The sequence below is a fragment of the Pelobates fuscus genome, chromosome 4, assembly GCF_036172605.1.
Source record: "Pelobates fuscus isolate aPelFus1 chromosome 4, aPelFus1.pri, whole genome shotgun sequence".
Classification (NCBI taxonomy): domain Eukaryota; kingdom Metazoa; phylum Chordata; class Amphibia; order Anura; family Pelobatidae; genus Pelobates; species Pelobates fuscus.
Genome location: NC_086320.1, coordinates 50,474,684 through 50,500,045, shown reverse-complemented (window position 1 = coordinate 50,500,045; position 25,362 = coordinate 50,474,684). Strand labels below are relative to the sequence as shown.

General features: G+C 42.0%; 1 protein-coding gene across 1 annotated transcript; it reads right to left on the bottom strand.

Moving 5' to 3' along the window:
- Positions 1-8,576: 8,576 nt before the first annotated feature.
- On the bottom strand, positions 8,577-13,948 carry DCSTAMP (dendrocyte expressed seven transmembrane protein). Its single transcript, XM_063452995.1, has 3 exons — positions 12,754-13,948; positions 9,943-10,275; positions 8,577-8,666 (listed from the first exon to the last, which is right to left on the bottom strand). Exons 1-3 carry the CDS (start codon positions 13,756-13,758, stop codon positions 8,577-8,579), a joined length of 1,428 nt encoding a protein of 475 aa, XP_063309065.1. The 5' UTR covers positions 13,759-13,948.
- Between the last annotated feature and the right edge of the window lie 11,414 nt (positions 13,949-25,362).

Below are 25,362 nucleotides of genomic sequence, written 5' to 3'. Positions count from 1 at the left end.
GACCAACGGAGGAGCAAAGTGTGCTTCGTTTCCGGTGGTCAGAGAACTTTTCCCACAATCCTTAGCTTTCCTCCCTGTTCCCACGATGCTTCCTGTCAGTATTGCCGAACGTCCTGCGCAGGGGTGGGGGCCGGGGGGAGGAAAGTAGATGTGTCCCCCCCCTCATTCTTATTTAGGGCCCCCACCCGCCGCAAAGGGTGGGAGCTGGGGGGGAGGACAGTAGGTTTCACCCCCCACATTCTTGTTTAGGGCCCCCACCCCTGTCGCCCCCCACAGTATTGTTATTTAGGGCCCCCACCCGCCGCTCAGGGGTGGGGGCTGGGGGGGAGGACAGTAGTTCCCCCCCCACATTATTATTTAGGGCCCCCACCCGCCACCCAGGGGTGGGGGCCAGGGTGAAGGAGAGTAGGTCATCCCCCCCTTATTGTTATTTATGGCCCCCACCCGCTGCACAGGGGTGGGGGCCGGGGGGGCTACTAGGGTTTTATTTTGTTTTTTTAACAGTGAGCAGCCGCAGGCAGTATACCGAGTAGGGGCATTCAGGAGATTTTAATCTCCCTTATGAAATTATGGGGGTCATATTGACCCCCATAGAGTGAGAGGGGGACCTGGGGGGCTTATGAAGTGGCGGGGAGCACTGCTCCCTGCCGCTTCTATCTTTACATATTACAAGGGGGGAGCTGCGCGCCGGTAGCTCCCTCCTTGTAATAAACTGAATGAAAAAACAAACACTGATATTTGGTGTTTGTTTGTTCGTCTGACATTTCTATTTATTCATTTGTCTTTCTGACGAATGAATGAATGGAGGAAATTCCCGTTCGCATGCCCATGTTTAACTGAGCATGTGCGGGAATCTCACAGTCTATCTATTGTGGGCAGATGACGTGTCCCACAGGGACTTCATCTACACACACAAAGATGGCAGCGCCCTGAATATAGGTCGGGGCAGAAAATAAAGTAAAAAATAGGTAATGTGGGGGGCTTAGTGGCATTTGGGGGTGACTAAGGGGTCAGTTAGATGTAGTGGAGTCGGGAGGGGGCTTAAAAAAACAGGCCATGACAGTGCCACTTTAAGTGTTAATGGGTGGCATTAACATCCTTACATTAAATATATCCTTCCCTTACCTTTTTTGTCACTTGACCCCATTTCCTCTACAACAGGGGTTGATCACAGGATCTCCCCAGGACCGTTAAGGAATTTGGGGGCCCCAAGCAAAATGGACATGGAGCCCCCCCCCCCCCCCCCGATAAAAAACACCACTGTACCATAAAATCAAATATACATTAAAAAAGTGCACAATAACTAAATACAACATACTTAAAACACACACACACTAACAGACAAACACACACTCACTAACAGACACACACACACACTAACAGACACACACTCACTCACTAACAGACACACACACTAACAGACACACACAGGCACACACTAACATACACACACTTACAGACACACACACACACACTCACTCACATTAACACACTCACTTTTTTATTTTTTATTTAACCCCCCAAACCTCCTTACCTTTGGGAATGCTGGGGGCGGGGGGGTTCTCCCTCTCCATGGGGTCTAGTGGGGCTGCTGGGCGGTTGGTCGGGCGGTGCCGGCGAGGGAGCACTTTCCCCTGAGCGTCATATTCCGGCTCCCGGCATCACTCTGCAGCGCGAGGGAGCTGAGCAGAGCGCTCAGGGAAAAGTGCTCCCTCACCAGCGCCGCCCGCCCGACCGGATTGTAAGTTAGCCGCAAGGCTAACGAGACATTTGCCTTGGGCATTTGGGGACATTTGGGGGCGGCTTTTTTTGGAAAGTCCTGCTCAAGGCAAATGCCTTGTTTGCCTCATGGCTAATTCGTCCCTGGTAATTGTCTTGGGGCCCCAGGCCAGCTCGGAGCCCCAAGCAATTGCTTGGTTTGCTTGCCTTGTCGCGACGGGCCTGGATCTCCCCTGCCGGCCCATGCAAAGCCAGTGCTATCCAAGCACTGGCCCTGCTGTGTGCCTTCAAGGACAGGTGGGGAGATCAAAGATCTCCCTCACTGGCCCACAGGCACTTTGATGTGGCCTGCAGGAGAGGAAGGGAAGGAGGAGCATGGGGGCGGAAGGTTCCTTCTGCGAGCTGGGAAATTCGGAGCGCTGCGGCAGATTACCATGAGAACGCTCCGAGGATCTCGCGGGAGGACTGAACTCATCGGTGCTTCTCATCTCCACCGGACCACCAGGGCAATGTCCAGCCCTCCCTGAGGAAAAATGTAAGAAGAGGGGAGAGGGGACATAATATGTATGTATGTGTTTATTTTTGTTTTTAAGTAATAATAAATATATATGCTTAATTACTATATATATATATATATATATATATATATATATATATATATATATATATATATGCTTAATTACTCCTATTCCCCCTCACACACATAGAGCACATCTCTCAGACACACACATAGCACCCCTGACAAATACAGCACCCCTCACTCACACACAGCACCGTTCACACACATAGAGCACCACTCACACAGAGCACCCCTCACAAACACTGCACCCCTCACACAGAGCACTCCTTACACATAGCACCTTTCACACACAGCACCCCTCAAACACACAGAGTAACCTTCACAAATAGAGTACCCCTCACAAACACACAGAGCACGCCTCACAAACACAGTACCTCTCACATAGAGCACCCCTCATACACTCATACAATGCTCACACACACAAACACAGCACCCCTCACACACACACAGAGCACCCCTCACACACAGTACCCTTCACACACATACAGAGCACCCCTCACACAGAGCACCCCTCAGACACAGCACCTCCCACACACAGAACCCCTCACACACACAGACAGACACTAACGAACAGAGCCCCCCTCACGAACACACACAGCACTCGTCACACACACACACAGAGCACCCCTCACAAACACTGCACCCCTCACACAGAGCACCCTTCACACACACACACACACACAGAGCACCCCTGTGCTGTGTGTATCTGTGTCTTAGGGTATGTATCTGCGTGTCAGGATAAGTATCTGTGTGTGAGGATTTGTGTCAGTGTCTGTATCTGTGTATGTGTGTCATGGTTGAAATTATTTATTACCTGTTATGTATTAAATTTAATATCTGTGTATGTTTATATAGTTTGTGTATTGTATTTTTGTGTCAGGGTATGTATATATGTGTCTGTGTATCTGCATGTGTGTCAGTGTATGCATCTCTGTGCATCTGCATGTGTCTGTGTATCTACATGTGTGTCAGTATATGTATCTGTTTGTCAGTGTGCCTGTGTATCTGCATGTGTGTCCGTGTATGCATGTATGTGTCTGTGTATCTGCATGTGTGTCAAGGTGTGTATCTTTAAGTGTGTCAGTGTATGTATACATGTGTCAGGGTATGTATCTGTGTGTCAGGGTGTGTGTCTGCTTGTCAGGGTGTGTATCTGTGTGTCAGGGTATGTATCTGTATGTGTGTCAGGGTATGTGTCTGTATGTTTCAGGGTATGTGTCTGTATGTGTGTCAAGGTATGCATCTGTATATGTCTCAGTATGTATCTATGTGTATGTGGCTCTGATGTGTGTCAGGGTGTGCATCTGTGTGTCAGTGTGAGTATCTGTGTGTCAGTGTATGTATCTGTGTGTCATTATGTGTATCTGTGTGTATCAGTGTCTGTATCCGTGTGTCTGTGTATCTGCATATGTGTCAGTGTATGTATCTTTGTGTCAGGGTATGTATCTGTGTACCTGTATGTGTGTCAGTATGTGTATCTGCATGTGCATCAGTGTTTAATTCTGTCTGTATCTGTATGTGTGTCAGTGTTTTTGTGTGTTTTTGTGTGTTTTTGTGTGTCTGTGTATATATGTCAGTGTTTTTATCTGTATGTTTGTGTATCATTGTATCTGTATGTCTGTTTGTCTGTTCATCTGTACCTGTATGCAGTGGTGTATCCGGGTTTTGTGCTGCCCTAGGCAGGACAAAACTCAGGCGCCCCCCCTTCCCCCCCGCGCCACCCCCACCCAACCTTTCCCCCCGCCCCGCATTCTATATACACACACACATTCACTGACAGATACGCATACACTAGCTAACAGAAACACACACTCGCTAACAGAAACACACACACACTAACAGACTGTGGCGGTACCAGCCTTGCCACTGGGCATTGGAGAAGACTGATTGCCAGCCTCCTGCCATGTGACTATGGCCCCTGAGATGTATTGCCTGCTCTCCTGTACTGCTGAGGATTGCTACCCCTTAGGTGGATTTGGCTATGGAGCTTGTGTAGTGCCCTCTGTTGGTAGCAACAGTAATATGCACTACCTGAATAGCAAGACTGGTAATTTGCATATTCGGGTAGATTTGCATATTGCTAATTCTGCATGCAGGAGAGACATTTGTGTTAATTATGGTCTTCCCCACCTATTTATAAATATGTAATTATGTTATAAGAAGTCACTGTATGTTGCCTGCTATGATTTGACTGTTTGTAATTTTATTGAGTTTTCACAGCAATGTTAATGTAATGACCAAATGGGCTAGTCCCAAGTAAAATAAAGATTTTGTCAGTTCTACTTCACCCTCAATTTGGAGTCCTGTCTCTTATTGGGGGAATCTGCTACAAGGGATTGCTATGCTCTGCATATTCCCTTGCTATAATCACTCCTAAGCTCTTTTAAGAGCTCGTTCCTGCTTCGCTCTGGAAGGAAGAGAGGGTCGTCCTGCGGTGGTTGTGTTGTCGGCTAGAGTGCTTGGAATCCTCAAGAAGCGCTAGGAGCATCCATCAACGGAGGTACCCAGTCGGGGTGCCAGGTGATCCGTTACATTGGTGGCAGCGGTGGGATGGCTTCCTAGCCTTGGGAAAACCAGCACTACTTCAGAGATGGAAGGCCGTGCAGTATCTCCCTTTGATGCCAGGCTCCAGCAGCGACTACAGGATGTGATGCGCAGTATGGAGTATCCTATCCCAGAGGAAAAAGAGACAGAGTGGAGGGTGGCGCTTCGTACCGATCTCTGGAAGGAGGACATCGACGAAATTCGACCCTTCCGGTTCGAGGAAATCCTGACCACTAACCAGCGCCAAGCAGAACAACTAGAGCTGCGGATGCCATTATTGAGAAACCAGCCCTCAGAGGAATGGGTAAGCGAACTGGAGACGCTAGTTGAGACTGAGGTGTGGCTGGATGATTCCTATCGGGCCCTGCGGTGGCATGCTTACCACCTCTACCCATGGCTGATCGAGTACAAGTGTATTGAGGGGGAAGACTACGATGGCCCTGGTTTGTTGTGGGATACTATTGAAACTAGTCTCTGGTTCGGAGACACCGACATTGCTCGCTTCTGGTCCATCCGAGCTGAGCGGGCAGACAACTGGGACCTTACGGAGATCGATGCCATTCAGCCAGATCTATCTTTTCTTGCCAACCGGGAGTGGGAACTAGAACAGGATTATGTTTGCCTATTCCAATGTATAACGCCGCCTGTCTCTGACATGATGGGGCTTATTGACTGTATGCCACCGGAAGCATTGAGTTTAGTTCTTCCTCCCCAGCAACCAAGCCTGTTATCAGGGGACCTTGGTACTGTACCACATATGTCCCAACCAGCACCAGAGATGGAAGATCTTATTGACTTGTCCTGGGAAGACACCCAGCTGGCAGGTGGAGATGGGACCGAGGTCTCTCTACCGGCCCTACAGGGATGCTGGGCAGTCGGCCCAGATCCCCAGCGGCAGTATGTATCCCAGGGAGCTGAAGGTGCCGTCCTTCCTCCCCAGCGGCAGTGTGTGTCCTTAGGAGAGGAGACAGTTGGTCCCTCTTCCCAGCAGTCCAGTGAGTCTCAGGGAGCCGAAGGTGCAGTCCTTCCTCCCAAGCGGCAGTGTGTGTCCTTAGGAGAGGAGACAGTTGGTCCCTCTCCCCAGCAGTCCAGTGAGTCTCAGGGAGCCGAAGGTGCAGTCCTTCCTCCCCAGCGGCAGTGTGTGTTACAGGGAGCTGAAGGTGTCGTCCTTCCTCCCCAGCAGCAGTGTGTGTCATTAGGAGAGGAGACAGTTAGTCTCTCTCCCCAGCGGCTGAAAGTATGTATGGGAGAGGAGCTTGTTACCCCCTCTCCCCAGCAGCTGAAAGTATGTATGGGAGAGGAGCTTGTTACCCCCTCTCCCCAGCAGCAGCTTAACCCACCAAGGGGAGACAGTAAGCTCCACAACAGTGCAGATGGGACCGTGGTCTCTGCACATGCACCACTAGGGGTAGGGACAGTCGGTCCTGTCCACCAGCAGCAGGGCTGTTTAGCCAAAGGGGAGACAGTCGGTCTCCCCCTCCAGCAGCAGGACTATGTAACCAAAGGGGAGACAGTCGGTCTCCCCCTCCAGCAGCAGCCCCAGATCCCGAGAGAGGAGCCTACCAACTCTTCTTTTCAGCATGGCTCCAACCAGGCTACTCCCGTGGTAGCGCTGGCACTCAGCAACCCACCAAGGCAGCCTATCAGTACCCCACACAGCCTTGTTGAGGCACCTGGACATGGACGAGCTAATCTTTTACCCAGGTGTAGTAACCATGTATTGTGGGTAGGCTGTATTACTGTTTGTGCTTCGTGGGTGGGTTGCTGGACTAACCAGGGCACTGACCGGCAGGAGGTCAGATACCCTGTTAGTCTGTTTGGAAAAGGGGAGAAATGTGGCGGTACCAGCCTTGCCACTGGGCATTGGAGAAGACTGATTGCCAGCCTCCTGCCATGTGACTATGGCCCCTGAGATGTATTGCCTGCTCTCCTGTACTGCTGAGGATTGCTACCCCTTAGGTGGATTTGGCTATGGAGCTTGTGTAGTGCCCTCTGTTGGTAGCAACAGTAATATGCACTACCTGAATAGCAAGACTGGTAATTTGCATATTCGGGTAGATTTGCATATTGCTAATTCTGCATGCAGGAGAGACATTTGTGTTAATTATGGTCTTCCCCACCTATTTATAAATATGTAATTATGTTATAAGAAGTCACTGTATGTTGCCTGCTATGATTTGACTGTTTGTAATTTTATTGAGTTTTCACAGCAATGTTAATGTAATGACCAAATGGGCTAGTCCCAAGTAAAATAAAGATTTTGTCAGTTCTACTTCACCCTCAATTTGGAGTCCTGTCTCTTATTGGGGGAATCTGCTACAAGGGATTGCTATGCTCTGCATATTCCCTTGCTATAATCACTCCTAAGCTCTTTTAAGAGCTCGTTCCTGCTTCGCTCTGGAAGGAAGAGAGGTTCGTCCTGCGGTGGTTGTGTTGTCGGCTAGAGTGCTTGGAATCCTCAAGAAGCGCTAGGAGCATCCATCAACGGAGGTACCCAGTCGGGGTGCCAGGTGATCCGTTACACAGACACACTCACACTCAGTAACAGACTAACAGACACACACTCACTAACATACACACACACAAACACTAACAGACACACACACTAACAGACACAGACACACACTAACAGACACTAACAGACACACACTCAACCACCCACATTAACACTTTTTTAAATTTATTTTTAACACATTTTTTTAAATTTATTATTAACACGTTTTTTTTTTAAATTTATTTTTAACACAGCCCCCCCTCCAGCCTCCTTACCTTTGGGAATGCTGGGGGGGGTCTCTTCCTCCCTGGTGGTCCAGTGGCTGCTGGGCGATCGGGCTGCACTGCCTGGCGGGCGGGCGGCCGGCGAGGGAGCACTTCCCCTGAGCTGTCTGCTCAGCTCCCTCGTGCGCCTCAGAGTGAGGCTGGGAGCCGGAATATGACGTCATATTCCGGCTCCGCCTCCCAGCCTCACTCTGCGGCTGGCGAGGGAGCTGAGCAAACAGCTCAGGGGAAGTGCTCCCTCGCCGGCCGCCCGCCAGCGCCGCCCGACCGCCGGCATGTCTGTTAGCCACAAGGCTAACAAGACATTTGCCTTGGGCATTTGGGGGCGGCTTTTTTTGCCGCCCCCTGGAAAATGCCGCCCAAGGCAAATGCCTTGTTTGCCTCGCGGCTAATACGCCCCTGCCTGTATGTATGTCAGTGTTTGTATCTGCATGTGTTTCAGTGTTTGCATCTGTGTATCTGCAGGTGTGTTTGCGTATCTGTATCTATATGTATGTCAGTGTTTGTTCATGTGTGCCTGCATGTGTGACAGTTTGGAATTGTCTCATAGCTTGATAAACATTTACACACCTGTCTTATATGTGTAAGGAAACACCATACTATAATATGTATATTTTAATATTTGAATATTACTGAGACTTTTAATGAGTATTAACTTTAGAATCAGAGAGTTACAAACACAGTTTACCTTGCTTTTTTATTTTCCATTATTTTTGTTAGCCTGGTTGTCATGAAACATTTTTGTCTTTTCCAACTTTACAGAAATGTACAGGGATTAAAATGTATCCCACTATCAGACATAATTTAAATAATGTGCCGAAACATACATAGGAAAAAGGGGAAGTTGAAAGACATGACGAGGAAGTAGAATAAGTTGGCTGATTTATTATTTTTTTCATTTATATATTGATTTTTTAGATTTACAAAAATGTGTTGTACAAAATTGTCATTTATTTTAAACTTTGCTTTCAATGTCGTTTTGGTTGTATTCCTCATCTATTAATTCAGAGTACTTCATTTTCAAAATTGGAAACCAGAAGTTTGCCTGAAAATAGAAATATCAGTAGTAAATGACACAGTTATTTTGTCATATTATTGATTACAACAGTCAACACATTTTTTCTTTACTAAAACACATTGAAATGGTATACCCTTTAGATATAAGTGGAATAATAAATGTATTTATTTATTTATTTATTGTTTACCATATCCAGCTTACTACCTGTCTACATCTCCTCTCCAGCAGTGGCTAATATTAGGTTATTTCGTAATTTGATTGAGTCTCAGTGTTGGGATGAAATGTCTAAACAGATTATGGATTGACCAATCTTTTGATTTGCTCTCTGTGTTTTTACTATGTTCTGCAATTAAGATGATGTTTTGTCTGATTTGACCCAGCCTTGGTCCTACTCTTATTTTATCATCTGCCCGTCTGATAGGACCTGCTTCCTGAACTCATTCAACCTTTATCTAAGTATATTCAGATGGCAGTCAATCTGTTTTTAACTAAAGTACAACAGTAGGTCTTGCATGACATTAACAAGATATCCCAGGGTTCTCATTTCATTCTACCACCTACTACCAGGAGGTCCTCACATTACATACCTACATCTTTGCCGGGAAACTCCCTTTTTTAGAACATACATGATAGGAAGAACTTACACCTCCATCATGTCTGGTAGAAGGACCTCACACATCCATGATATCAGATCTTCACATACCTTTATCTTCACCAAAACATACATGGGAGAAGACCTTACACCAACTTTACAAGGAAAAACATGACTCTCTTTATCAATCGATCTTTTCTTTACTAATGCAACAACATTTTGGAACTTATCAGATACTGAAAAGTATCTGTATCAGATACTGAAAATTAGGACACGCATTATAAAAACCCCTCAAAAGCTATATCACAAACAACAAGTGCAACTTTGCATGGAATACATAATGCCTTAAGATACTTTTTTATTTATTCATTTCCAAGTATTTAGATCTGCATATGCAGGAAAAATGAATACTGTGACAGTCAAACAGGGTTAAAACAGTTAAAACGTATGTTGTTCCAGTCAAGACAGCTTGCCCAACGTGCAGAGTTTCACTTCTCTTTATTGTTTTTATCTTTTTTTCAACAAAACTCTAATTTCATTCTAAACATCATATACTTGTTATGAAATAGATTTGTTGATTTAAAATCTAGGAGATAAATAATCTGCACTTGTTTGATGCAACAATGTGCTTAGTAACAAAATCTTATTAAATTGTAGCTGTTAAATTCTAATAAAAACTCAAGAAAACTATATATACCATATATGCCTTACTTGTGAAATAATGGTACCCAGACTTCGTCTTTCACCGTGAGACGTAGTTTTCGATCTTTTCCTTAGTATTTCATTGTGAATGTACTTTATGCGTTCTAAGTCCTTGTCTGGATAAAAAGCTCCTGCCACCAGCATTTTGATTTGTATTAGAAAAGGAGACAATGTCCCAAAAATAAACAATACAATGATTATGATGCTGATGGGAATCCAGGAGTCAGAGAGACACAGAGCTGGCATTGGGTTACACTTTGGTTCAAACAGATACATTTGGACGGTTTCTTCATACGTGGCTGTGCTACTGGTTTCAGGTACTAAAAAAGCTTTTTTTTTGCCCTGCATGCAAAATAAATGTAGAACAAAAGATCAACATAACTGATATGCTGGCACTATACAAATACCAAATAATAATAATGATAATAATAATACTACATATAAATCCATTCACAACACATAAAACAATGCAATCACAATGTAGGTGCTCAATAGTAAATGTATTGGTCCTCATAGGTTACAACACAAAACTAAATGCGATGTTTAGGCCTACACAGCCCTAGTCATGACACGTTAAGGCCTTAACAACACTAAGGCCGTAAAGCCGAAACTTAGCTTTTTTTTTTTTTTGTGTGGTATCCTGTGAGAGCAAATAAATGTGACTATTAAGCTATTAACACTATTAACTGTGAAGCCCTTGGATTGCAATTTTTTTCTACTGTGGGGGACCGAAAATCCCTCTTTCACGGAGCTAGTGACCTGTGATAAGCTACTGCCTAGAGTGCCTTACCCCCCTATTTTTGGACATACAACAATGCAGATTATTTTTGGACATACATCATTACAGCACATCATACTACGTTATCCCACACAGTTATCAGGCATCCAAAGAGCACTAGGAGTACAACTGGTTTAATTCCTTACCGCCCAAACACTGAGGATGCTGTATATTGCAGCTAAACTGGTAATCCCATAATCCTAGCGAACCCTAACCCAACATAGTAGCCTATTTCTGAAAATCCCTCAATACGCTAATTAACCAAGGAATTTGAATTATCATTAGGAATGTTACTGTTTTCAAAGCTGCTGAAATCACAACATAAAATGTTGAATGCAATTTTGACACCATTTTGAGCTCCGTTTTTTGAGGACAGTGTTTATAACTAACACCAAATATCAAACACTACACAAAGTTACCAAATTAAAAATATTCATTTTGAAAAAGCTACTGGACCTAGCCCCTACTACTAGGCTTGCGATCCACGAAATTAATTTTTTACAATAAAACCTTTTTGTAGAATGTGGAAACCCTGGACAGTAAACATGTGCAGTCGTTTACCTCTATTTTCACTTGTGAAATCAACAGATAAGATCAATTCAGAAGCAATTTGCTCCATTATCAATTAACAGGAACTTTGTTCGGCAAATTTCTTGAAATTCAATTTTGCACAAGTCTACTGGGCAGCGTCTTAATTTTGGATTCTTTTTTTTTTTTCTTTTTTAACTATCACTCTTTACACTAGACAAAAACTTTCCAAATTGTGCAATTTCTGGCCAGTTGTCTTTAAGATTTGTATTTTTTATGCTAATCATGCTAATTCATAAAAAAAATAAATCTAACAGTTGGCATATGTACTAAAGTCCTTCCATACCAATACACCTGTTTCTGCAGACTATTTCCATTATTCTTCACTTACATATCCATACCTCCCAAGCGTCCCTAATTAGGAAAATCAGTCCCTGTTTTGGTCCCGAATCCCTCGTTCAATCTTTTCTTTCCTAATGTCGCTCTTTTTTAGTTTCTTCGGTGTATAACATAGCTCCACAGTAATAATACTCACAGTAATGTGTCATTAAACTACATTAAATGTGTTTGGAAATCAGTCTGTGTAAATTAAATACATTGTTCTTGTTCTAAGCTACATTTTAGTTGTATAAGGTGTTATTAGCAAGTCACCTAAGATTTCTCAGAACAGCCTGCCCTCGGTCACACCCCCACTCACATCACTAAAATAAAAGTGTGCGTCTTTGTCTGTTTGATATAATAGGAGCAATGCTTAACTGAAACTAGAACGTAACCACAAATACATTTTCACTCACAGGGCCTCGCCGATTACTTCTTCCTTATCTATTGCACTACTGTTTTTTTTCCCTTGTTTTTTTTCCCCCAGCATTAATACCTATGCATGCATGTGTTTATATAAGTAAGTAAAACGATCATGAAAGAGGAAAATAGAATGTTATCAACTTGGGACAGAAACAAAAGTTTGTAAGTCAGTGTGATAAGATTTATTGAACTGGACAAAGCGAATTTGTTTATGGTGACTGTTCCCAAAGCAGAGAACTCTCACGATCTAAATAGCAAAACGTAGGGTTAAATACCCAAATTTGGGAATTTTTCCAAGTCAGTTATTTTGGCCTCATTTTTCGGAGCCAGTTTTTAAATCAGCACTACTCATTGCCATAGTAAATTATTTAGGCCGGCGGAAAATCATGCAATATGCAGCTCACACACATCTGGTGTGCTAGGTTTAGCCATTAATGTCTGAGTAAGTAAACTCATTTACTTTACAGATTAGGTGTATGCTGATTTTTTGACCACAGAAATGTATGTATTCCATGGTGGGGTAAAATTCAGAAAGTGGAGCAGAAAATGGAATCTTTCACCAACTGTTTCCACCACTTTCAGAACTTTGCCCCAGATTTACTTTTGCATCGTAATCTCCATGAAACCGATGAGTTGGATTGATAGAGGTTTCTCCTTGCCCTCTAACTCATCTACATTCACTGGACAAAGTATGCTATGTGTGTAGTACTTACAGAAAAATAGGCTCTTACTGGTATCTCAAGAGGTGGAATTTCTTGGAGATGTTTGCTTACTGTAACTATCAGCCAATAAAAAACAAAGTCTAGAAACATGAGAAAGGTCCAGATGAACATATTTGTGAAGACAGGGATGAAATATAGCCACATTAGCTTATTTTGGTTTTTTGACATTTTCAGACTTGGTATTATGATATACTCTTTTTTTTCTTGATTATTGAGAGGTAAAACACAAACTTCATTCTGATGCCTCCTGCACTGATCGTAAAGGATAAATCTCTTGGTAATATACAGATTATCAAATGTTTTGCTTTCATGACCCAAAAATTTCCTTACAAAAAGCCAAGATCCAAGTAACACCCACGAAATACCAATTATGAGAATCAATATATGTCCTGCGTAAGAAGCAATGTCAAGCAGTGAAGCTATACTTTCCGATGTATTTTGAATTTTTGCTTTTGTTTCGTTTATCACAAGTTCAATATTCTCACTGTTTATTTTTGCATTACACGTAAAAGAATCAGCAAATTTAAGAATCTCAAAGAAATCATGACTTTGTTTAAAAATGAAATGCATGATTTTAACAAAAATGCCTAGGGGGAATACATTTACAAATAGCTGCTTTGCTTCCAAGTTGCAAGTTAAGCTCTCCGCTAGGTTTTCAAGATTTTTACAAATATTTTTGACATTGTTAAGCAGAACTATGCCTGTTCCAGCTGCAATAAGAGCATTCCTTCCTTTTTTCATTATGCAGGAGAGTACAAAAAGCAATCCCAGACAACGCATTGACCTGGACAGGAAGGCAAGAACTGACATAACGACTCCAATAGAAACCGAAATCATCAAAGTAAAAGAAAGGCTGCATACTGAGGACAGGTGCAAAATCAGACAAAATATAGCACCTACAGTTAATCCGAGCATTGAGCACAGAAAAATAAAGTAAAAAGCGTGTTCTTGTTTTCTCCCTAACACAAAAGTGTCCATTGCATGAGAAAGAGCCATTGTATATTTGAGATGTTATTGTAAAATCCAAAAAGGAGAATACAAAAATCCTAAAATGTTAGAATGGTAAAAACAACTCTCCAGAGAAAAAATGCAATAAATAGAAGTAGTAAGAAGTAGTAATCTCCGATAAAGAAGAAAAATGTCCTGTAATGTCCCATGCATTGTAGACTGCCTCCCGGTCTTTAAGAGTTTGTTCTTGAAAATTCCCAGCATCAGTACACTCATGCCAATAGGTGGAGTTAAAGAGATATTTGCATCATTGCAAAATCCCCAGCTACAAAAAAAACATACATTTTAGGAACCGTGCTATCCAGAAATATCCAGAGTGGTTAACCAGCTCATTTCCAGAGACAGGAGGCAAGCATGAACACATTATGATAGTTACACAGTGTAATTATGACAATTCATTTTTCTTTGTGGCTTTGATAAAGTTCAAATCCGTTACATAACCCATAAACCGCTCTAGTGTCCAACTGTTCGGTGAGATAAGAACAAATATACAAAATACACAGTAAAATCTCCAAACTAATGTGGAAGTATATTTCAGCTTGGTGTTTATGTACAGCAAATAAAGTCCATTCACTTATTGACCCAAAGCATTTTCAAACATTTTCTATAAAGTAGAACAGTGGTCCTTAACCGTTTTTCAATTTTCTTACCGTTAAGGACCAGGGCTCTTTTTACATTTCTGTGGTGTTTGTGTTTAGCTGTCATTTTCCTCTTACTCATTTACTGTACCCACACATATTATATACAGTTTTTCTTTCCATTAAATGATCTTTCTAAAGATACCAGTATTTACTCATATCATATAACTTACTATAAAAAAAATTATAAAATATGACGAAAAAATATAAAAAATAATCTTTTTTGGACTTTGACCCCCGAAATCTGTTACGTATCTACAACCGCCAAAAAACATCCAAGCTAAATAGCTTCTAAATTTTGTCCTGAGTCTAGAAATACCCAATGTTCTTAGCTTTGTTTGGAAAGTTATAGGGCTATAAGTACAAGTAGCACTTTGCTATTTCCAAACCATTTCTTTTCAAAACGATTGCACATTACATTGGTTGTAACACTGATATCTGTCAGGAATCCCTGAATAACCCTTCACATGTATATATTTTTGAAAAGACGACCACCTAAGGTATTAAACTTGGGGTATTTTGACTCTTTTCATGCAAACATTTTACCAACAATCTATGCCAAATTTAAAAAAAGAATAATAATAATAATAGGTGATTTTTTTGAAACACAAAGCAATTTAAGAATACATGTACTGAGAACTTTAAGGGTTACTGCCAAAGAAAACCCTAACATGTGTTCAGCAATATCTCCTGAGTACAGTGATACCACCCATGTATAGGTGTGTCGGTTCTTTGGGTGCTAAAAGACCTTATTTGAGGGTGCGCATTCCAGTTTTTAACTTTGGAATTTTCACAGCTGGTCATCATCATGCACCCATGTCCTATTTGGGACATTTTTGAAGCCGTCCAATGTAATTTACCCCCATCAAACCATACATTTTAAAAAAGTAGACAACCCAGGGTATTCAATATGGGGTATGTCCAGTTTTCTTTAGTAGCCACTTAGTCACAAAAACTGACCAAAGTTAGAATTTATATTTGTTTGTGTGTTAAAAATGCAAAAAACGGGGCTGGGCAGCCAAGATGGCCGGACGTGTGCTCTAAGAGCTCAAGCACCAAAAAACGCAGAAATGCTCATTCTAAGCAAGCCAACAAAGCCTATAGCACACGAGGCCCAGGAAATGGAAGGGCACCACATACAGAGCAGAATTAAGCCAATCCCGTGCCGAAACGCCACGGAGACACCTGTATTGGCCACGCGGCCTGAACCGGAGCGGGGCCTGAAGCCAGGAAACGGCGGCCGACCTCCCGGCACGAAACCCGCTCACAAGCGTGGGAAAACCAAGACCCTGCTGCCCCCCTCTGGACCGGCGGGGGATATCCCGGTCCACCCTGGGGACGACCACCCTAGCAACACTGCCTGATCAACCGACAAAGCCTACAGCTAAACGAGACTCGTGAGGCCCAAACAAAATGGCGACACACACGAGGCCAGCAACAAAGCTCACACTGAATAAGCCTCCTGAAAACACAATAGAGTTCTTTGATAAACTCTGCACTCACCTCTGGACGAAGCTCCACAACCGAGTACAATCCTTCCAGCTGGTGAGGAGAGAAGCGGTGGCCTGGATTCGACCGGCAACCAAAAGACAGATGGGCAGAAACTCCCCACGAAGCTCCAGAGAGGGGTCCCGGGGGCAACGCTGGAAACCAATATGGCGGGAAATGAAGCCATGCTCCCCGGGGGCCAGCACACGCACCAACACGCATCAAGGTGAGACCCATAAGCATGCCCGACCTGAGCACCACCCGGCGGTTTCAGAACCTCTGGACCAGTGGAAAACAACCTCACATTTCCGGACACAAACAGTCGACAGCGACGCTCACCACGATGCAGCACGGACTCCCCCCAGGGAGAGAAACGGGAGCAGAGCCCCTCCACAATCCACTGGAGAGAGAAGCTTACTAGGTCACCAAGCCTGCCCGCAACCACACGGGACATTGAACCGACCCGCCCTGAGCTTTCCGACCCTGGGCATAGGCTGACTGTTTATTTGCATGGCAGCGCAGAATCACCATGCGCACCACGGAATTACCGGCCTGCGACTGCGGACACCCGGTCCTGAGTGGATTAGGACACTAACGAGCATTTTGTGCTGCCACGTATGTCTAAGATTATTGTGCTTTTGTTTTTTCTCCTTTTTTGTCTTTTTGTGTATACCCCGGCTGGTAAGTCACCTGCTGGCTGACATGCGCAACCAAGCGGCGCCGCACTCACCTGTTTAGCGACCCAGTGACTCTCTCTCCCATAGCCCAGCACCGTTATGTCCACCGGACATCTTATCAAAGTCCCACAATGCTTTGGACTCTGTAATAATGTTACCCCATAATGTAGGCAATATATAGCGTTGTTAACTGTTTTCTACTGCATCATAGCCTATATGAGAGTAGCGCAATCTGTCTACACATTACACACGAACCAACTATTGTTTTAACCACTGTTTACCGTACCCCATGCTTTGAGCTAAATGTGTCTATCCTTACCTAAGCTGAGATCAGATAACTAAATTAATAGCAGAAAAGCATAGCTAAAAAGTCATACCTCACCTGCCTAGTTATTACCTTTAATAGAACGATGCAATGATAACCAGTACTAATCTATAGTATCACAGCAACTTATCGTGAACGTTTCACTGATTGTTACTCAATTTGTTCCTGTTTATGTTCAGTGTATATTTTAGCCCATACTGCCACTGACTTAGCCACCTTTGTTTCCCCGGGCCATAAGCGCAGAGGGAGGGCTACTTGAAACTCAAACGGGATATGCATTGATTTAAGCTTGTTTAGATATAAATAAATAAAAATGTGCCAAAATTCATGCCACTGTTCATCCTGCATGCAACTGTATAAACACGCTGTTGTGGCGCTCTGACAAAAACATGTACCATCCTGCACAATAAAAATAAAGAATTAAAATAAAAATGCAAAAAACAATTATGAACACTCACTTTGGCCAGCGTTTGTGACTAAGTGACTATTAAAAAGACTGAACATACCCCATTTGCAATACGTTGGGTTGTCTTCTTTTGCAAATGGTATGCCGTCATGGGGGTAATTCTCATTCCTGGGCTACCATATGCTCTCAAAGGCAACATAACCAATCTGGCAAATTTCTATGTGAAAAAGCAGCCTTATGTTTGACCCTGTTACTTTCAAAAACACTATAAAACCTGTACATGGCTGGTACTGTTATACTCATGAGACTTTGCTGAACACAAATATTAGTGTAAAACATCTTACAACAAAGATATCATCAGTGAAAGTGCCATTGTGTATGAAAAATGCAAAAAACTTCACTTTCACTGACAATATCATCGCTGTGGTATGATTTACTGTTTTGAAACAGTAATATTTGTGTTCAGCGAAGTCTATCGAGGAAAACAGCACCACCCATGTACAGGTTTTAGGGTGTCTTGGAAAGTTACAGGGTTAAATATAGTGCTAGCAAATTAAATTCTCTGGACTTTTGGCCTGGGTTGTCAGGCAGGTCCCCCAAGTTGCAATCAATAAAATTACTTAATTATGTAAAAATATTAAATAAATATGCATGTAGATCATAAATATATATACATATTTATATATTTGAAGTCTACGTGTATATTTATGAAGTTATTTATGTAATCATGTATATAGACATATGTATATTTTGTATTATTTTTATTTATTTATATATACATATATATATATATATATATATATATAATTTCATTCTTAGTGTATTTTGATATAAATAAATATACTAATATCAAAATACAGTTAGAATAAAATTAAATATATATAATTAAAAAAAATTATGTTTACATTTTTAAAATAATTTTTTAATTAATTATTTATTATTATTTATTTTTTATAATAATATATATACCATGTATGGTTATTTTATATATTTTATATATATATATATATATATATATATATATATATACGTGTGTAATTTTACTATTAATATATAAAAATACACTTTGTTATTAATATATATATGTATATATTAATAAGAAAAATACACTTAGTATGACATTATATATAAGATATATATATATATATATATATATATATATATATATTATATGTATATATATTATATATATATTTTTTTTAAATGTATTAATTTTTATTTATTTCTTTTTTTACTTTTTTCATCAGCTCAGTTCAGGCAGTTCTCCTGCTGGCAGCACTATGGACACCTATGGCGGTCATGTGACTGCTCTTTTAGAACCCCTGGGGGTTTCAGAGGGGGACTGTCTTGGCTGTCTGACAGTCCCCCCATTGAAGAACAACACCGATCGCCAGCAGGGGAACAGCGGCAATCGGTAAGTACATAGGATAGGGAATGGGAGGGAGGGAGGGAGAGGGAGGGAGGAAGAGAGAGGTAAGGGGATAAATTTTATTTTTATTTAAGTTATTTTACATTTTATTATTTATTTCACTGAGTGCCTCGACCCCTTGAGGCACTCAGCACAGGCAGAGCATCTGAAGCCTGCCTGCTGTTTTTTTCTGATGCTCTGCACTACACTGCCGGGCGCCACGTTGGGAAACCTGGATGTGATTGCTCCTGGGGAGTTATCACCCGGTGGCCGGGCAGTGAGGGGGGGGTAATGCGCGATGCCTCAACATCGACGCATCAATGCAATACCATTAGAGCTGCTGGAAGTGATCATGATCGTTTCCAGTGCTCTAATTCCCCACGGACGTATCAAGTACGTCCGTGGTCCTTAAGGACCGTTTTTTGTCTGACGTATGTCCAAGTTCGGAAAGGGGTTAAAGGAACATTCTAAGCACCAAAAGTCCAAACAATTTGACAACATACTTGAGCAGAAGCTTCTGCTAGCTACACTGAACTAATCTCTACAATCCATGGCCACATCATTCCTGGGAGCATCAGCTGAGCTCTCTCGGTCAATGAATGCAGCCTTGCGAGTTCCAAAGGCTCCCCAGAGTAGTACAAATGGGAAGGAGTATTATTCAGGATCAAGAGAACAAAATGATATACAACGTTTCGTCGTCAAGCCTTAATCATGTATACTGAATAAAACTCCTTGCTATTTGCACTACTCTGTGAAGTATTTGACTAATAAAGTGCCCCTGTTCTAACCAATGACGATCCATTAAAATAGCAAGGGTACTTAATTTTGGATGCTGACCCAGAGGTATTCTTACACTTCACTATGATACTTAAATTTATCTGCTTCTAACACTTCTCTTTTCTTTTATATAACAAAATGTTTCCCGTTGGGGATTCAGTCGCCAAACAGTGAATTGAGGTAAACAAGAAAAATAAATCCTGAATTTAAAACATTTGGGCCACAATAGTCAAGCAGAGATTATTTTCAGAGATGGATTTTATTCCAAATCTGGCATTTTTTGGCCTTAAATTTGCAAATGTGGTTTTCAATTCATCACAAGTATTATATTTCTTAAAGAGACACTATAGTCACCAGAACAACTACAGCTTATTGAATTTATTCTGGTTCAGTATCTTCTCCCTCTGCATGCAGACTCTGAACTTTCCTCATAGAGATTAATTGATTCAATTCATCTCTATGGGGAGATGCTGATTGGCCAGGGCTGTGTTTGACTTGTGTTGGCTCTGCCCCTGATCTGCCTCCTTCACAGTCACAGCCAATCCTATGGGGAAGCATTGTGATTGGCTCATAACAACATGTCTGATGATGTCAGCAGGCAGCTTGCTGTTCTTAGGCAAACAGGGACAAAACCGGCAGCTTCAGGCTTGAACACAAGTAAGATTTTATTATATTTAGGGTGAAAAGAGAGGGCCCGGGGTGCTAGATGGTGGTTTTAACACTATAGGGTCAGAAATATATGTTTGTGTTCCTGACCCTATAGTGCTCCTTTAAGTCCTTAAAGGGAAAAAAGCCCAGAAATTTAATTTATAGTTATATATCGAAAGCAGAAGTGGCCCATATCAATATAGATATATAAATAAGTGTATCCATACATATCTCAGCCAATGAATTCCAACATGTGCACAGCTGGCATCAGGAGTTTGTAAACATAAAAAAAGGATCTAAAGTCTCTAAAGTCAGAAAATGGCACAAAAGAAAGAATCCTAAAACATAACTTTTATTTAATCACTAAAATCCCATTTAATTGAGTAGTTGCTAGATGTAGTGTTTCAAATGAGAGACTTAAAGGGACAGTTTAAGCCTTGTAAACACTTAGTCTAAATTAAGTTGTTATGGTGCCAGGAGCCCCCCAGATGCACTCTTACGCAACACTCCGAGCTTCCTGAAAATTAGTTTCAGAAGTCAGATGCCACCCGAGGGACCTGGTTTAACCTCTTAAGGTAAGAGTGAACCCTGGGGCCTCTTGGCACCATAACAACGTAATTTAGATTATGTTGTTATGGTGACCGGAGTTTCCCTTTAAATCTCATCTTAACAAGAAATACATAAAACCAAGTGTTTCAATAAAAAGTGCAGGCATGACAAAGTGCCACAGTAACAACTAACATGAAACACATAATACTACTGAAAATGGCAAAAACTCAGTTTTATAATTTGCTTCAATCTTGTTAGGCTTCCAGGAAAATCATAGTTAACCTGTGCCATTACAGAGGGAACCTATGCTATGTGCACATCAGACTGATCTACTTACAAAGGGTAAGAACAGATATGCATAGAGGTCCTCTCTGACAGACAGATCCAGCAAAGATAGATTACTTTTTATATCTTTTTTGGACCTCGACTTATAGCTGGTTATATGTACAGTGATCAAGGAGTCCATATTTGAATCGCTATTTTAAAGTAGTGAGACCCTAAATATATATATATATATATATATATATATATATATATATATATATATATATATATATATATATATATGCCAAAACAGAATATAAAAGAAAATGGAAACAGGATTAAAAAAAAAAAGAAACAAACAAAAAAAGAATGCATTCTATTAACAGTATGCGTGTGTGGGAATTACCACTCGTTCCCCAAACCATGTGAAGCTGTGTGAGGTTAAACCAGTTGTTACTCATACTTCCTAATTGCATGATTAATCTGCACATGCTAGCCCATGAAACTGTAGCCTTTCAAGGTAATAGGATAGTCAGGAAAATGTTGTAGTTTTTTTGTTTTCTTTTGTTTTTAAGTTATTGTGAACTTCAGTATTTTGCATTGTAGCTTTTTACTTTTTTGCATTTTTCTTTACTCATAAAAAGTCGACGAGTACAAATCTCAGAACATTGACCCTGAATATCATTAATTTAGGGTCAAATTATTGGCAATTTTGGTTACATTTTTTTTACGAGTTAATGAAATTCTTAAAATGAATACAGTATAATCTGTGTACTGGAAATACTGCTTATTTCACTTTAGTGACTACTTGATTTCATATTTCAGCTCACTTCTAGTAAATCGGAGGAACATTCTGACATCCGTTTATTATCTAGCTAGAATCAATATAATTTAAGAGGGACATCTTCTAAAAATAAAAATAAGTACTCGAAAATTACTGTTAGGACTAAAATATATTTAATCAAATAACTAAAAGAAAAACTTTACCATAACTTTACAGAGAAGTAACATTTACAGTTCGGTTCATTTAAAGTGTAGAAAAGGAACTAGTGTATATAGTGGCTTTTTTTATAATAAAAAATAAAATAAAATAAAAAAGGATGAAATTATATATAAGACAAACTTCTACATTTTGTATGTGAGCATAAGTAAAGAATTCAAAACACAAAATGAGGAATGCCATGTTCATTGTGAAACCCTATTTATTATGAAGAGAACCAAGTACAATCCCAGCGTTTTCTTTGTGTAATCTTTATCTAAGTGAATGCCCTTCACTTTGCGTTCTAACATAAAGAGTTAAACACACAACCCACAGACAAAATTAGTATTTATATCTTATATGTAATATCCTACGAGCAATTTAAATAATAACAACATAACATGTTAACTTAGTAACTTATTTAGCTTTTATGATTTGTTATAATTTGAATGTTTTCAGACGATAAACTAATAATAGGCACAGTGCTACATGTTTCAGCTTCCTTCAGTCATATTTAATTTATTCATGTAGGCAATCATTAATAACATGTAATATATGTCATTGTGCCATCTATGTTTCCAAGGAACGTCGGATGCTATTTTATCAGCCTGTGTCATTGTTGCTAAGTAAGCGCCTTCACGAAGGAACTCATAAAGGCTCGAATGAATGAGAGCATCACATCATGTTGGATCAAATGCATAAAAATATATATGAACCCTGAAATAATATATTATTATCTGCATGTTATGAGATTGCATATTCACAAATTAAACTAATTATTTTTTCTTCTATAGAGATTTGCTGCACTCACAGGACACTTCAAAACTTCAAATGTCACTTAACGAAAACTTGCACGAATTTAATTATGCATGTTTTCACTGGGAGTATATCTAAAAACAGCGGCAATATCTACAGCTCTGCCATTTTAGCGAGTTTCTGTTTTTTTACTGTTTAACTGCAGCCAGATAATATTTTATCCTCTGTTTTTGGCAGAATGAAACCGATGAATAAGCAATTACTAACAAATGCAAAAGTTAAACTTTGTGTTTAATCTGAAGATTATATTTCTCTAAATTCTACTTTACAAAAATAATTTAGGTCAGGGTTCCCAAACTCTGACCTCCCCCACCACTGCTCCAAAATGTTCTTGGTCTGCAGCTTCCAGAATTCTTTGAATGCAGAGAAAGACCAGAGAATCATGGGTGTTGTAGTTCAGCAACATTTGATAGTGTGAGTGTTTGAGATGCCTGATTTATATTGTACTTAAGGCAGTGGCGTCACAAGGATTCATACTTAGGGGGGGCACATAAGGGGCCAGGGACAAAAGAAGGGGGGCAGTTATAAAACGTGTATGTGTGTGTATACAGTGATATATAAAACGTGTGTGTGTATATATATATATATATATACACATACATACACAGGGCTCAACAAATTCCAGGCGCCAGGGCTAAATGTCTAGTCGCCATGGCTACTTGGCACCTGGAATTAGTTGAGCCCTGTGTATGTATGTGTATATATATATACACACACATTTTATAACTGCCCCCCTTCTTTTGTCCCTGGCCCCTGGCCTGGCATTTGTCAGCACTTTGGTAAGCCGCACAGGAAACATTAGAGTCGGCAAGTATGCGGGGAGCATGGAGACGGCGCGTGAAGGAGCAGTAACCTAGACGGTGCATGAAGGAGCAGTAACCTTCCTGCAGTTCCTCTCTGCTCCATTGCGCACAGTTTAGTGACATGACGTCACTCCGCCCCTGGCATCACTACAGAGAGCGCGCAGAGGAGCAGAGAGAAACTACATGAAGACTGAGAGGAGACACATTGGACGCCAGGGAAAGATCCACTCAGCTCTCCCAAACAGAGTGTGGTGTGTAATGGGGTGAAGCATGTATGTATGTATGCATGTGTGTGGGGGGAATGGTATGTGCGGAAGAAGTGTGTATGTGTGTGAGGGGTGCACTGTGTGTGTATGCAAAGGTGTACTTTGTGCTGGTGGGAGTGTACTGTATGTGGGGGATTCACTGTCTGTGAGGATGTACTGTGTTCAGGGGGTGTACTTTAATAATTGTTTACAAAAAATAAATAAAAAATAATATTCCCCTTTCCCTCAACTTACCTTGCAGGGAGGGGGTGGCACAATCAGATTCATGGGTACAGGGGAGGTCACGAGATGAGAGTTCTGATTCTTGGAGCTCAAGCACTTACAGAGACTGACTCATAAAAACCCACAGACTGACCCATACAAACCCACAGACAGACCCATACATATACACAGACAGACCCATACACACACACAGACTGACCCATACACGCACACAGACTGCTCCCTTACACAGACTGACCCATACATACACAGACTGACCTCCCCACACACACAGACTGACCCATACACACACACACACAGACTGATCACCCCCACTTACAGACTGACCCACACACAGACTGACTCACCCCACACAGACTGACCCATGCACACACCCACACATACTGACCCCCCACACACAGACTGACCCATACACACACAGAGACTGACCCCCCACACACAGACTGACCCATACACACACAGACTGACCAACCCCACACAGAATGGCCCATACACACAGACTGACCCCCCCCCACACAAACAGACTGACCCACACACCTTACACAGACTGACCCCCCACACACAGACTGACCCATGCCCACACTCACACAGTCTGACCCCCCACAGACTGACCCCCCACACACAGACGGACCCCCACACACAGACTGACCCCCACACCCATACACACAAACTGACCCCCACACACAGACTGACCCCTCCCCCACACCCATCCTCACAAACTGACCCTCACACACAGACTGAACCCCCCACACACACAGACTGATCCCCATACACACAGACTGACCCCCTACACCCATACACACACAGACTGACCCATACACACAAACTGACCCCCACACACACAAACTGACCCCCCCACACACCAATACACATACAGACTGATCCCCCCCACACACACAGACTGATCCACACACACACACAGACTGACTCACCCCACACAGACTGATCCATGCACACACCCACACATACTGACCCCCTACACACAGACTGACCTCCCCCCCCCCCCACACACACACAGACTGACCCATGCACACACAGACTGGCCAACACCACACAGAATAGCCCATTAACACAAACCGCCCCCCCCCCACACACAGACTGACCCATACACACACTCACACAGACTGACGCATGCACACACTCACACAGTCTGACCCCCACACACAGATTAACCCCCCACACACATACTGACCCCCCACACACAGACTGACCCATACACACACAGACTGACCCACACCACACAGAATGACCCCCACACAGAATGACCCATACACACAAACTGACCCCCACACACAGACTGACCCCTCTCCCCACACCCATACACAC

Excerpts from the sequence above, each read along its gene's own strand:
- DCSTAMP (XM_063452995.1), bottom strand. The coding sequence starts at position 13,758 with ATGGCTCTTTCTCATGCAATGGACACTTTTGTGTTAGGGAGAAAACAA. Across the intron at positions 10,276-12,753 it reads CAGTAAGAGCCTATTTTTCT|GGCAAAAAAAAAGCTTTTTT; the intron begins GTAAGTACTACA and ends TTTTGCATGCAG. Across the intron at positions 8,667-9,942 it reads TGGGTACCATTATTTCACAA|GCAAACTTCTGGTTTCCAAT; the intron begins GTAAGGCATATA and ends TTCTATTTTCAG.